This window comes from Poromitra crassiceps, assembly GCF_964638095.1.
Source record: "Poromitra crassiceps genome assembly, chromosome: 19".
Classification (NCBI taxonomy): domain Eukaryota; kingdom Metazoa; phylum Chordata; class Actinopteri; order Beryciformes; family Melamphaidae; genus Poromitra; species Poromitra crassiceps.
Window position 1 is genome coordinate 20,710,950 of NC_139646.1, and position 14,984 is coordinate 20,725,933.

Consider the following 14,984-nt stretch of genomic DNA (forward strand, 5'->3'; position numbering starts at 1 on the left):
AAATTACAATTTGTTACGGGGTTAGACCTACAACTGACACACTAATGAAACGCCAATGGCCCAGAACAAAAGAAGTTTGGGGAACTAGGCATCGAGCGCGCGTAGTGTGTGAGATGCCTAGCTCGGCTGCTGCGTGGCCTCGCCTGCCCTATTGGCGCGCGCGGGAGTGTGTGTGTTGCTCACTAAATGTTATTGCATCAGTGATGTCACAATGCCTCCTTGTGTGTGTGTGCCCCATTATGATATCACTGATGACATCATAAGTGTGTGTGTGTGTGTGTGCCCCCCTACAGGGGCGGACTGGGATTATAATTCAGGCCGGGCATTAGATACCAAGCAGGCCAGGCCATACGGGCCGATGCGCGTGCCGGCGTCCGAAGGGTGGCGGCGAAAAATTTGGGCCGTTTGAAGCCCAATTTGGGCCGAGTCCAATTTTACAATGAGATGCACCCACTTTAAACCTGAATAAAGGAATACAACCACTAGTAAACCAGTAGGCGGCGTCTGGCCTGCTGTTCCGCAATGGAAACAAGCCAGTGCTTGAAATAGCCAGGCTTTATTGTGTTTTTATCCTCGGTGATTGTCTGTACCCTGTATCTTTGTTGACATTTCACCAAATAAATCAATCAATTCAGTGAGTGGCCTGACTGGGGGCACCAAAAAAAAAAAAAAAAAAAAAAAATGTTTTGCAGGCCAGGCTACCGGGCATTTGCCCGACGTGCCCGATTATGCAGTCCGCGCCTGTCCCCCTATGACATCACTGATCAGTCTTGTCACAATGCCTCCTTGTGTGTGTGTGCACGCCCTTATGACATCACTTTTGACATAATCACTGATGACATCACATCATTAGCTAATTAGCCTAATTAAAAAATCCTGCTCTGTCAGGTCACCCGCACGGGTGCCCTTTACACACCCCTTTCAGCCCGATTGCACGTAAAACGGCATATTAGCTCTGGGCGAACACAGAACTTGAAACAAAGTCCACATACTCAATTTTACAAAGATAGATAGATAGATAGATAGTATAAACCTGTTTCTGGTCACTGTCATAAGATTTGCATGTCAATGCAAAGGAGGTAGTCGGGGATTGGATGGGGGCATTTCTATGGAAGAACCACACTTATAGAGCCACCAACCCACAGACACAAAAGCACAAAGGGCCATCTACAAAAATAGCTGTCACCTGTCAATAAAATAAATCATTTTCGGGGGTTGTGGGGGATAACATTTCTTTATAATATGCTGAGTCGACTGGTGAGGACGGCAGTAAATCAATTCAACTGGTTGTTAAAACTCAATTGCAGGGAGTCAGTTGTTGTCCGATAAGGGGTTGAATCAGCAGGATGCCTTTAGAAGCGTAGCTTCTTCTGCAATAATAGATCTGGGGTCTGGGGGCGCCCGGGGGCCCTTGTGAGGGTTCCAGGGGGTCCCCAGCAACAGATGGATTAGTTTAATTTTACTGCCATTTAATTCACTAGAAATTATCCCAATAGACAGGCAAAGTGAACATCACTTCCTGCTTCAGCACTGTACCAGAGACTTCCTTCCGCAATTTATTTTCCCATAGACATTTCGTAAAATGCTTATAAAAATAGTTTTTAAATAGTTTTAACAGTTCAGCTATATTTAGAATCAGGAGAGACCATAGAACATTTCACAAGGACCAAAACCTAAAAAAAACATAGAAAAAATATTTTCTTTAAACCCGCATTTTTTTTAACGTTTTGGTCCGGGTGAAATGTTATGCGATCTCTCCTGTTTCTAAATATATCTGAACCGTTTGATTTGAACAAGTAAAACTATTTTTACAAGCATTTTATGAAAAGTCTATGGGAAAATAAATGGCAGATGAAAATCTCTGGTACAGTGCTGAAGCAGGAAGTGACGTTCCACTTTGGCTCTCTATTAGAGAAAGCACAAGAAAGACTGTTCTAATCATAGGCTTCACTCTTCCAAAAATCATCTCCCCCATGATATGAATATACTGTAGCTACATTGCAATACTAAACATAAAACAAATCCTTCCATATGGGGTCCCTGTGACAAAAAAGATTGCTAAATATGTGTCTGTGGCCTAATGTGTCTTTATTTGGGAGTCTATGACATGAAAGCATCTGTCAAACATCTGTTTTGGGTCTTATACCCTTAATGTATTTATTTATGGATTTGGATAAATGACAAGACAAACTTATTTCAATACTGTGTACAATTTAATTATTTGTAAATTTTTGGAAAACCTGATATAACTTATTTGGAATTTAATCAAAAACCTTTGAGTTTAGATCACAAGAAATTATGTCTCAGACTATTTTCAATGATGCAAGACTACTTCCCCTAATCAATGTCTGATTAACCATCTCATTCATTAATCCATTGTTCCTTTCATTCATCTCTCTCTCCCCCTGCAACAACGCCCTGTTCAGGTGACATCACTCATTCATAAATATGCACGCCCAGTCATTCCTGTCCAATCAATGTCTCCCACGCTTTCCCACGCACTCCCTCTCTCTGGCCGGCTGGCCAATCACCTAACTGGAGTTCTACATCAGTTCCCTCGTATTTTAGAGTGTTGTAACACTTTGTGTGTCTCCCCTCAGTGATGGTCTTCAGTTGCTTCGCCCCACCTCCTCTCCTGAACACCACCAATGTCATGACTCCTGTGGAATTCCCTACGGGGGATTCTCTATCCTATAAAAATCACTGACGTCCTCCTCACGTCTCAGAGGAGCGTCATCATACCATGGAGTCATACGCCAAATCTAAGTGTGCATCATTAAAGTTTATTGTACTTTCCTTCTAGTCTCTCATCATTAAAATGTATATCATTAGATATATCATCCAAATTTTCAAAGTTCAACACATAATTATTGTAAAATAAATAGGTTATAGCAGCACTTCAAGGAACATAATCGCTCCAAGGTCTTGCATATGCTTTACCAAAGTCATATATTCATATGAAGGGCGATTATAGCTTAATAGCTACCTTCCAAATCTTCTTCTCTTCCTCCTGCACTAGGCACTTCACCACTTAAGTGTAGCACTTAAGAGAGAGTAGAGTAGCCTTTCGTATTGTATTTATGTATTGTTATCATGTAACCTGATGAATGTAAGGTGTAGTATTTTCTTTTAGCACTGACATGCTGCATGTACATCCTGTCTGTGTTTTGCTGTAATTTGATGTCTGTAATGTTGATGAATGTAATGAATGATTGTTTGATATTTATTGGGGACTACGGATGTAAACTAGCATTAGCTAACTCCGGCATATTTACATGTTTTCGTATATAGAGGCTTCTATATTTCTGAACGTGTCCATTAATGTGCATTGTCCCGTCACAATAAAGCAATAAAGTAAAGTAAGTAAGTAAAGATTAGGAACTCAGATGTTCTTTGGCCTCTGAGGCAGACAGAGATTATAATATGCCATTTGATCCCAAAAATCGGGTCCTTTCCAGCCACACCAGCCCTGGGGAAGAGAACAGACAAAGGTCAGACTCATATAGAAACTACACCATACGAAGAGAAACATGGCCCAGGCAGATGCTTCTAAACGTTACCTTGTCTGTGATAACCTGCAGGTCCTCCGCTCCTGTGTAATGTGGATCTAGGATAAGGTAGCGGATCTGCCCGGTGGTCTCACTCCATGCCACACCCAGGATAGTGTGAGCCAAAACTCCCCCCCCTGAACAACAGAAGAAAGCTAAGTGAAAAAGGTCCGTCACATAAATCATATTAACCCATTGATACCTGATGCAGCATTTGTATGTGTATCCCTTTAAGACCGCGAACCGCGTTAACGCGGTTCGCGGTCTTAAAGGGATACGCACACAAATGAGGGATATACACGCAAATGCTGCATCAGGTATCAATGGGTTAAAAGCAGGCATCAGGATTTTAAGATGCCCATCTTACTGATGAGGAATTAAGAGGTTTTTTTCCTCTGTCTTTGTTAGTCATTAATGCAGGTTTCTCAAAATATTTAACCAGGCTGTAAAACAAAATCTGCATTATTTATGAATAATGCCATCCTCTATTAATACAGTACATGTGGTTGAATACTGTAGGTGTTAGGGGCTGGGCAATATATTGATATTATATTGATATGATTATATGAGACTACAATATTGTCTTAAAGGAACACTCTGCCGCTTTTCAACCAGCTTTCTATCATTACAAAATCAGTAGTATATCCAAAAGAAACCAGTTTTGCAGGTATTAGTTTAGTTTGACAGTTTTTGAGAGTTGATTTGAGTTAGGTTGTGGACCAGTGATGACATCACTGCTTGTTTAATCCCAGTGAAATGGTTTGAAATTCAGCTCACCAATCATGATAGGAGTCCCTTCAGTGAGGAAGTGGTTGGTCAGTTCTCTGCCTTTGGATGCCAACTCAGATCCCTGACTAAAGAAAATACACTTTTTATCATCAGATACTTCTGCATAATCACCATCATCACATAGCATACACACAAGGTGTTATCTTCAGGTTACATGAGCACACAATTCACCTCACAAACATGATCTTGGAAGTGACTCCGAGCAGCTGGTCCAGAACGGCCTGAACCTCAATGGATCCAATCCACTGGCGTGATCCAACAAATGATGCCTGCTTGTCTCCGATCTCCACTAAAGCCTAGGAAGGAAGGTTCCAATCCAGTTACATGTCTATGCTGTGGTGATACTCAGGCAGTGTGTCACATTTATATGCCCCCCCCCTCACCACCTGTTGGATCTCCTTGTGAGTGGGCACAGGTCGCTCTACGTAGCCTTGCTGCTGGAACCAGGAGCAGATGGTCTGGAGGGAGCGATAAGCGCAGCCCCAGCCGTTGTCATCCATACGGTCCTGCATGTAGTGGTGGTAGCTGTAGATCCCCTGGACCAAGTACAGCTAAAAAAAAAACATTGCATAAGACAACTTCCTTGCAGAGCATGTCACCTTAGAAAGTAGTGGCACATTGAACCGGTCAGACTTTGATTTGGTAATGTATGCTAAGATTTTAAAAGCCCAACCTTGCCATTTTCCAGCGTGGGATGTGTGAGGACCAGATGAGGGTTTCGGAGGTAGCCATCTTTGTAGGCCTCATTGGGAAAGTGATAAGCATTGGCTCTTCTAAAGTAGGGCCGATCCTCTGGGAGCTCAAACCGCTCATGCAATTCCTACAGAAAACATTTTTTTCTTTTTAGTGCAAAATTAAAAACAAACAAACGAACAAAAAAAGATTTATAACAGGGATGGTCAACTGGTGGCCATTGAGGCAATTTCAATTTATTTTTTCAGGGGTTTAGAGGAAAAACGGAGAAAGCATGTCACATAACTGCCAACTCTCCTGATTTTCGAGGAGATTGCTATTCTTAACCCTTTCTCTCGCTGTACTCCCGATTGGTATTTTCTCCCATTAAGGTTAATCTCACGATTTCATAGTGATACAAATGAAATGGTTGTAGTGGGCTTAGTTGTAAAAGCCAGAGCGATCACATCATATCAGTATCATAAGAAACTAGAAGACCTAAGTCAGTAATACTCAACTTGCTGCCCGGGGGCCAGATGCGGCCCGAGATAGGGTGCAGAGCTAATGTGAAATAAAGTTTGACTGAGCTCCAGCTAAATTGCCAAATACAGCCGTCTGCTCGCCACTCAGGCACTTATATGTACTTAACTAACTTAACCTAACTACGGTAACTATCCTGTGTGCACAAAATTGTCAAGACTAAACTCTCATTATACAAAAGTGCACCCCTGGACAAAGCAAGTTGAGTATCCCTGACCTAAGTCATCCATTGGTACCAAGCATATTATGCTAGCTTGTCAGGAAGGGTGTGAAATAACGCTCCAAATTGTGGAGAGAGAAAAACTGGCATGGCCATTTTCAAAGAGGTGAAAAAAAGATAGAAACACGCACATCCAAGCCAGATAGGGCAGGTGCAGAACTAGCAGTAGACAAACATGGAAAAATGAATAAAATAGCTTGCACACTGCAGGGCTCCAAGGTCACTTCATTTGATTGCACCGAGGTGGTAACGTTTCAAACAGGACAGACCGCTCTTCTTCAGACCATCTATCTGTTCTACCACCTCGGTGGATATTTTATTCCTTTTCCCATTTTCAAAAGGGTCCCTTGACCTCTCACCTCAAAATATCTGAATGGGAATGGCTTCTAGGGGTACCCATAACTAATTACAGATCAAGTAGCATTTTGAATAGGGTAGCCCAACCCTTACTAAATGCATTAGAATATGAAAAATTTTAACTTTTTCCCCCTTTTAATTTCCCCCCTTTGTTTCCTTTTCTTTTTCTTTTATTGTTTTCTTTATTTATTTAGGGGGGGGGGGTCTAATTAATAGCTATAATTGGGTAATTGAGTGATGTGGTGTTACAGTATCCTACTGGTGGTAGTGCACGGTCATAATCTGGCCCTCTGGTGGTGATGGAAAAAATGTGTGGCCCTCTCATCAAAGTTCCCCATCCCTGATTTCATAACATACATCAAGTCTAAAGCGAATGTCTTTACCAGAAGGTGCATGTGTTGAAGATGCTGTGCTTTTATAGCTAAATTAGTGTACATAAATGCACAACATGTTAGATCCATTGCCTGTTGAATCAACTTCTGTATTTACAGTTCTGTGGCTTAGCATTCATTTGTATTCCACATGTTTGTGTGTGACAACGATGGTAACAAAGTAAGCTACCTGGCACCTACCCATTCATCTTTGATTTGAAAGAAGCTACGTCTGTGATATGTCTCTACCTTGCGGTGTGCCTCCAGTTGGCTGTCAGGCACTCCTGCTGGGTAAACCACCGTCACTAGTCCTTTTGGCTCTGGAAGGAGGAAGTGGAGTGGCTCGGGAAGCAGCACGGCAGTCCCCTTCATGTTCTGCAGGGTCACTTTCTCCATCTCAATCAGCTGGTGGGTGAGCGCCTCCGACAGGCGTTCACAGGCACTGCAACACGACCACAAACACCCTGCACAGTGAGTGTGAAGCTTCACAAAACAGTACTTTCAAAAAAAAAGGTGTGGTGCACATGTAGCAGAATGGTATGTAAACAACGGGGAATTTGCTGGTGCAGTAGAATGGAGCTTTTGCTAACGTGTTGTTTACCACATTCAAATAGAAAGTCAGTAAGAGAAAATCGAAGGCCTTGAGGCGAGACATACACTCTGATCGTATCGTTGCAGGTGGTTCGGAGGACACAGTCCATGGGCAGGGTTGTACGCAGGAGGTTGAGTTTCTGGACCGTTCTGTTGAGGGTGGGGGCCGAGACTGGGCCTGGTCTTGTCACCTCCATCATCAGGCGAAGGTTTATGACACTCTAATGCACGCACGCACACACACAATAAAGCATAGGTGAATATCGTCAAGTCAAACCTGCAATGCAAAAACACTGCTAGCATACTAGGTCTGGGTATTGCCACTGATTCCCTGAATTGATTTGATTCCAATTCACAAGGTCCCGATTCAGTTCGATTTGATTCAATATCGATTTGGTTAAGGATATTTCAGTTACACTACAAATTTTGCTGGGATATGAAAGAGATTGTTAGAGAACTAATGTTGTAAATTGTATAAGGAAGCCTCTAACCTTGTGCATTATTAAAAATATTAATGTTTGTTTGCACTAAGAACCCCAAAGCAGTTACATTTGTGTACTTAAAAAAAACATGAATGACTAACACACTATGGCAGTCAACACATTGTAGTGCAAGTTGTGCAACTACAGACTCTACAGTCAGTGAGAGTGACCAGATGTGCTTCCTTAAGTGCTGCTGTGTATAAACAACAACTTTAGAGTTTAAAGGAGAATTTCGGTTTTTTTGAACCTGGAGCCATTTCCTGGCATTAATTATGAATTGGCCACTCACCTAGCGATGTCTGCAGCGTTTCTGGGCGTCCTAGCGTTGTTTTGAGATCAATATCGTCCAAGTCAGTGTAAAATGGAGTTGATTTGGGGCCAAGTGGTAGCCTGTATTTCCTGCATCTAAATAGCTATTTTTCTTCCCGTTTTCGCCACATATCGCCATAATCAGATCCGTCAACATCCAGCCGAGTGTTATTTCACCCCAGGCTGTTTCCTGGACTGCACACGGATCAAATTACCTCAAACGTGATCTAGGTCACCAAGTCTCGTGAAGTCCCGCGATACTTCCTGTCGACTGGCCAAATACAGGCAGGACGCTTTGCGGTCGTGGTTTTAGCGTAACCTATGTGGGGTTTGGCGTAACCTATGTGGGATTCGAAATAACGAAGGTTATGCCAAACCCCACATAGGTTACGCCAAACCCCACATAGGTTACGCTAAAACCACGACCGCAAAGCGTCCTGCCTGTATTTGGCCAGTCGACAGGAAAGTATCGCGGGACTTCACGAGACTTGGTGACCTAGATCACGTTTGAGGTAATTTGATCCGTGTGCAGTCCAGGAAACAGCCTGGGGTGAAATAACACTCGGCTGGATGTTGACGGATCTGATTATGGCGATATGTGGCGAAAACGGGAAGAAAAATAGCTATTTAGATGCAGGAAATACAGGCTACCACTTGGCCCCAAATCAACTCCATTTTACACTGACTTGGACGATATTGATCTCAAAACAACGCTAGGACGCCCAGAAACGCTGCAGACATCGCTAGGTGAGTGGCCAATTCATAATTAATGCCAGGAAATGGCTCCAGGTTAAAAAAAACCGAAATTCTCCTTTAAATTGAGATGCGAGATTAACAGGGTTAAAGGTTCAAGCATCCCCGGGAAAAGGCATAATATTAAAAGATCGACCTTAAGATTTTAGGAATCGATATTGGATCATGCAAATGAAGATTGATTTCATTTTTTAAACCCAGCCCTATAAACCTACTGTAGAAAGATTCCTACTGGAGCAGTGAAAGGCTGAAAAAGTAAGTATACTACAGGGGTTCAAAGGACATTAATAAAACACACACAGTGATAGAATGATATTGCATAATTATCATGTCCGCCCCCACACAAGAAACACTGGACTCACTGCTGCTGACATCTTTTTGCTCTTCTTTTTTGCAGATTTTTTGCTGGTGGTCTCTTGTTCATCTGTCCTAAAAGTAACACAGATTTGAAATACCATTCAGCGCTACCACACACACACACACACACACACACACACACACACACAAACTTAAAATGAGAACTTACTTTATCCACTGTTGTATGTCTTCACACAGCGTATCTGGAGTTATTTCTTCAGGTGTTGCATGAGCGCCTCTGTTCGGCCAAATAACGATGGGACTTTCACAGACGGTGAGAACAAACGAGTCTGATTTCACTTGAGAGCGGAGGCTCTCAAAGGTTCTTGAGATGACCTTGTGCATGAGCGATGCTGAAAGAAGAAAGATAAGACAGTATTATCCCTTTACCATTAAGAATGGGGACATACAGTACAAGCATAATATATGCATAATTCCTTAAGAGGCCCTGCTCTGCACCAAGAGTCCTGGAAAATGGTACCATTAGTATAAAAATTCCATAAAGATTGTGTTCAAGTAGTCTCTCAAGCCAGGCTGTCTCTTCTACATTCTGTGAATGCATCAATACAGTCTGTACTTCACGCCCACAGAGCCTGGTCAAAGGAAGTTGGGGGGGAAAAACAGCTTCAGACCGGAGGAAGTTCGAACCGATGCAGGTGATTGGAGAAATACGAGCTTGTATTTCTCCAATCACCTGCCTCTAGGCGGGACATCCGGGACATCCTCCTATCATCGCTAATTATGTTCCCTTTCTGCTGCCTTTGGCCAAGTTTTCCCAGCTTGAAGTACAGACGTTTAGGCAGAAGCGTTTGAAAATTGCAGGAGCCAACCGTCTGTTTTAAGAGACTAGAGTTCAAGTGATTCCACAGATTCTACTCATTCTATGCGTCTATACCACTATAAACAATTGCTGTAAGATGAAGATGACTACTCTACAGTATGTGGCCTTAGACATTGAAGCCAGGTACATATCTGACTCATATGATATTTTTAGACCGTTAAGTAGTTAACAGCCATTTTGTGTTTCTTTAAACCTATTTGTATCCTCACTGAATATTTACTACAAAATATGAAAAATACAATGTAGCCTATAAGGCCTACATTTAGTGAACAATTCATAAACAGGAGGATATCAGTAAACCTTTGTATCAGGATGTGATGATTCAAAAACAAAATGGTCCGCAAACAGTTTTACCTTACAGGACCGCCAAATACAAGGACCTGATTTGATAACATTTTACCTGGAGTTCTCCCAACTGAAAACAGTGTTGTTGATTTGGTACAGTATTGTACACTACAGTAAGTGGGGAGATAGTGTAAGGAGAGTGAAACCTATGGCCAAATAGACTTCGTATATCATTCAAGGTTTCCGTTTCAAATGAATATCAATGTGATTTAACTACTATACATTATTATACACACATACATAATGCTTGCTGGGAACCTTGTGTAACAAACTTAAGGCCTCCTGGGCGGCCTCTGACCACACTTTGGGAACCGTGAACGTACCATCTGTGCTGTCCAACTGACACTTGAACTCCAATGGCCCTCTCACACGAAAGATAGTCCCAACCTCGGAGGGATCCGAGTCAGGAACAACCTGAGACAATACAAGGCAAGTCAGCATCCACATCACTTGACATCCATTTTGTGTTTTAATCAAGCTAGTATTAATAAGCACACCATTTCTACAGCATCTCAGACTAACGTTACAGCAAACATATTTTCTTGTAGTATATAATTAGTTTGCTTTCTTTAGTAAAGCAGCGTTATGGTGCTTGACAGCGAGTCCTTAACTTGTACCAGAAAAGACCCAGATTAACCAAATTCAACCAGCTGGCAGTAAGGTTAAGCTAACGTTAGCTACATAGGTTTAAGCAACATGAACGTTTCATAGTTTAGCAACAAACTTACCATGGTGGAAGCCAACCCTGAAAAACCACAGACCGCAACAAAATAGAAAACAAAAGCTAGGCTATCTGCTGTGTTGAGCCTGCAGTGGAGGCTGACATGTCTGTTTGAGATGCAAATTCAACGTGGCCCTTGTTTCTGGAATCCCATTGGACCAAAATGTTCCCGCCCATTCACTCCGCCCACTTTACAGGAAGTGTTTGCTTGTGTTGCGTTCATGGTAACTCGTAACAGCAATATTAAATACGTCATCATCATTATAAGAGAAGTGTGTGTGTGTGTGTGTGTGTGTGTGTGTGAGTGAGCAGAATTTTGTTCTGTAGCTATGCCGTTTTATGTGGGATCGGGCTGAAACTTTCAGGAACTGTAAAGAGCACCCCTGCCCCCCTCCTGATGGAGCCAGATTTTTTAATTCGGTAATTGCCCTAATTACCTAATGATGTGATGTCATCTGTGATGATGTCATCCTTACTGGCGGATGATTATCACCTGTGATGATGTCATGTTCCAGACCAGGGGGGCCTCCCACGGGTCAATAGTAGTTATAATAACCTTAGGGCCAGGCTATTTGTTACACACATTCTTTAGCAGTCCCTTCAGCTGGTGTGAAAAATTGACTTTACTGCTCAAACTGTCGACCTCCTCCAGCTACTGGAGTTATCTCCATAGAATGGGATTTACTCTTACATTCCACAAATGTATGGTATAGAAATGACTGAATGTTATAGCATCAGCAATAATAATTCCAACCAATTAAACTTCTAAGGAATCTAAGATTGTTCAACAGTTTGGAAACTCATGTTGTCTATAAAGCTTATATTGCATACTGTACTTTATGTGCCTCTTAATGCAATGAACAAGTTTAGTGTCAGTATACACTATATATATATATATATATATATATATATATATATATATATATATACAGATTTGGTAAATACAAATAATGGCATTATTCCTCTCAATATTAATCAGGCTATCACACCACATTTTAATAAATTATATAACTTATTCTACATACAAATGCAAAAGCTTTGCTCCAACATTCCTTGTCCGGCAAACAAAAACTGTATAAAAAATAGAAACTTGCATTATAGTAGGGTCATCTGGGGCACTTCTGTGACCGCGGAGAGCGAAGGTCCGTTTCTCAATGGATTTGTCATCTAGGAGGGTTAATAAACAAATTTAGCCGGGGTGTATTTTTAAAAAAGGCGGGGAAAATATTTGAGAGACCAAAATCCAAAATGGCTGCTGTGGAAATGAACTTTTTAATGCTTTGACCTACAATGATGCACAATACATGGTTTCAGAGCTTATTCTGGTCAAGGAATACATATTTGGTGTTTATATAATGATTTGACCTATTTTTTACCTTCAAATCCAAGATGGCTGCCAATTTTGAGGCAGTTTTTTCAAAATCGTCATAGAGCCTTCATATTAGGCTTGAATGACAGGTCTTCTCATGATGAGTTGAATAATATACAGTATAAGTACACAGAAGTAATCTCTGAGGTCAATAAAGTCAATGTTTGTGTGTAAACAACAGTTGCTGATTTGCGGTTTCCCATTAAATAGGGTAGGCCACTGAGAATATGGTGTCCAGTTCATCCCATCACATTTTCATAATGAACCAAAAACAATTTTGCACTATAGCCTAACATAAAATAATATTCTGTATGCAAAGCTAGCAAGGTTAGTTGCTTGAGCTGAATTTAAAGGTCAACTCAAAACAAACAATGAAATTAACTTTGAAATTAAAACTGAATCCTAGGCTACTAAATTTCATCAGCACACAGTAAAGGAAACTTGTCTTTGAACTCAGCTGACTGTCTAGTCCTAATCCCTGTTGTGCAATGTCCCTTTTCAGTGAAGTTTTAGTTTTTGTTAAGAGTATGGACTTTTAATCGTGACCTTGTTGGTAGGCAACGGCCCTTTTTCAGTCAAGCATTTTCAGATTAGCTCAGTCAGTCTGTGAAGCAGTCAGTGTCAGCACTTGCGCGAGCTCGCTTTTTCTCTAACCAATGTTAACATTACACACTTTAAGACACTTTGTTTGAGGATATCAACGTTATTCACTAGTCTAAAGATAGTTCTACCATCAAGAACATATAAAACAAAAGCAAAAACAATTTTTATTTGCAGAAGTCATCATTGATATTTGGTGTTAGCTAACGTTAGGTAACGTTATTATTTTTAGCTAAAGTTAATGTTATCTGTCTCCACACTTCTGTCAACTGACATATGCATTTGCTTTTGAAAATAAACAGCCTGGCTTGCTTAAGCATAACTGAAGATTAAATAGAAATATAACATGACGAATGCATGTACCGATTGGTTGGCCCATCTTCCCAGGAGGTGGTGGTGTAAACATCATCAAATTTATCAAGTCCTGACCAGTCTTGGGCTTTTAATTGTAAGCTGTCCCATTTGCCTTGATTTATTGTATCGGTGGGCTTGCAAGGCTTGTCACATTTTAGGACACATGCATAGGACATTGTGTGCTTTGTCTTTTATTGGGAGGGAAAGCAACTCGCTATTATATTACTGTTATATTATATTGCTGTTATACGCTGTTTATTTTCAAAAGCAAATGCATATATGTCAGTTGACAGAAGTGTGGAGACAGATAACATTAACTTTAGCTAAAAATAATAACGTTACCTAACGTTAGCTAACACCAAATATCAATGATGACTTCTGCAAATAAAAATTGTTTTTGCTTTTGTTTTATATGTTCTTGATGGTAGAACTATCTTTAGACTAGTGAATAACGTTGATATCCTCAAACAAAGTTTTTATTTTATTATATATTCCCCCCCCCCCCGATTTTTTTATCCCATTTTTATCCCCCATTAGTGCTAACGTAATTTCTTTATCCTGGTTGCTACTCCACCCTCTGCCGATCTGGGGAGAGCCGAAACTGGCTCCATGCTTCCTCCGAGACATGGGCAGTTAGCCAGCCGCTTCTTTTCACCTGACAGGGGAAGCTTCACCGGTAGGACATAGCACGTGGGAGGTTCACGCTATTCCAACCAGTTCCCCTCCCTCTGAACAGGCGCCCTTAACGACCAGAGGAGGAACCACATTAGCAACCAGGATATTGCATGTTTTTGGTGAAGGGGGTTCCTATATGAAGGAAACCCCCGGGAGGCACGGGGAGAACATGCAAACTCCACACAGAAAGGCCCTTTTGACGACCCCACCCGGGCGGTGGGCACTCGAGGACATGCGGACGGGCACGCATTCCTTCAGCTTTCACATCGTCCCAGGTGGGAATCGAACCCACGACCTTCGAGCTGTGAGGCGATAGTGCTTACCACTACACCACCGTACCTCCTTTTATATCCTCAAACAAAGTGTCTTAAAGTGTGTAATGTTAACATTAGTTACTTAGAGAAAAAGCGAGCTCGCGCAAGTGCTGACACTGACTGCTTCACAGACTGACTGAGCTAATCTGAAAATGCTTGACTGAAAAAGGGCCGTTGCCTACCAACAAGGTCAAGATTAAAAGTCCATACTCTTAACAAAAACTAAAACTTCACTGAAAAGGGACATTGCACAACAGGGATTAGGACTAGACAGTCAGCTGAGTTCAAAGACAAGTTTCCTTTACTGTGTGCTGATGAAAGTTAGTAGCCTAGGATTCAGTTTTAATTTCAAAGTTAATTTCATTGTTTGTTTTGAGTTGACCTTTAAATTCAGCTCAAGCAACTAACCTTGCTAGCTTTGCATACAGAATATTATTTTATGTTAGGCTATAGTGCAAAATTGTTTTTGGTTCATTATGAAAATGTGATGGGATGAACTGGACACCATATTCTCAGTAGCCTACCCTATTTAATGGGAAACAGCAAATCAGCAACTGTTGTTTACACACAAACATTGACTTTATTGACCGCAGAGATTACTTCTGTGTACTTATACTGTATATTATTCAACTCATCATGAGAAGACCTGTCATTCAAGCCTAATATGAAGGCTCTATGACGATTTTGAAAAAACTGCCTTTTAGAGCTCAAAATTGGCAGCCATCTTGGATTTGAAGGTAAAAAAATAAGCCAAATCATTATATAAACACCAAATA

The 14,984-nt window shown here is 41.3% G+C and overlaps 1 protein-coding gene across 1 annotated transcript; it reads right to left on the reverse strand.

Annotated features, from left to right (window-relative positions):
- Window positions 1-2,205: 2,205 nt before the first annotated feature.
- ufsp2 (ufm1-specific peptidase 2) lies at window positions 2,206-10,993 on the reverse strand. The gene is made up of 12 exons (XM_083655350.1): window positions 10,904-10,993; window positions 10,499-10,589; window positions 9,159-9,342; window positions 8,995-9,061; window positions 7,155-7,309; window positions 6,747-6,939; window positions 5,011-5,157; window positions 4,724-4,888; window positions 4,509-4,633; window positions 4,326-4,402; window positions 3,561-3,685; window positions 2,206-3,469 (listed from the first exon to the last, which is right to left on the reverse strand). The coding sequence occupies exons 1-12, from the start codon at window positions 10,904-10,906 to the stop codon at window positions 3,383-3,385; spliced, it is 1,419 nt and encodes a 472-aa protein (XP_083511476.1). The 5' UTR covers window positions 10,907-10,993; the 3' UTR covers window positions 2,206-3,382.
- Between the last annotated feature and the right edge of the window lie 3,991 nt (window positions 10,994-14,984).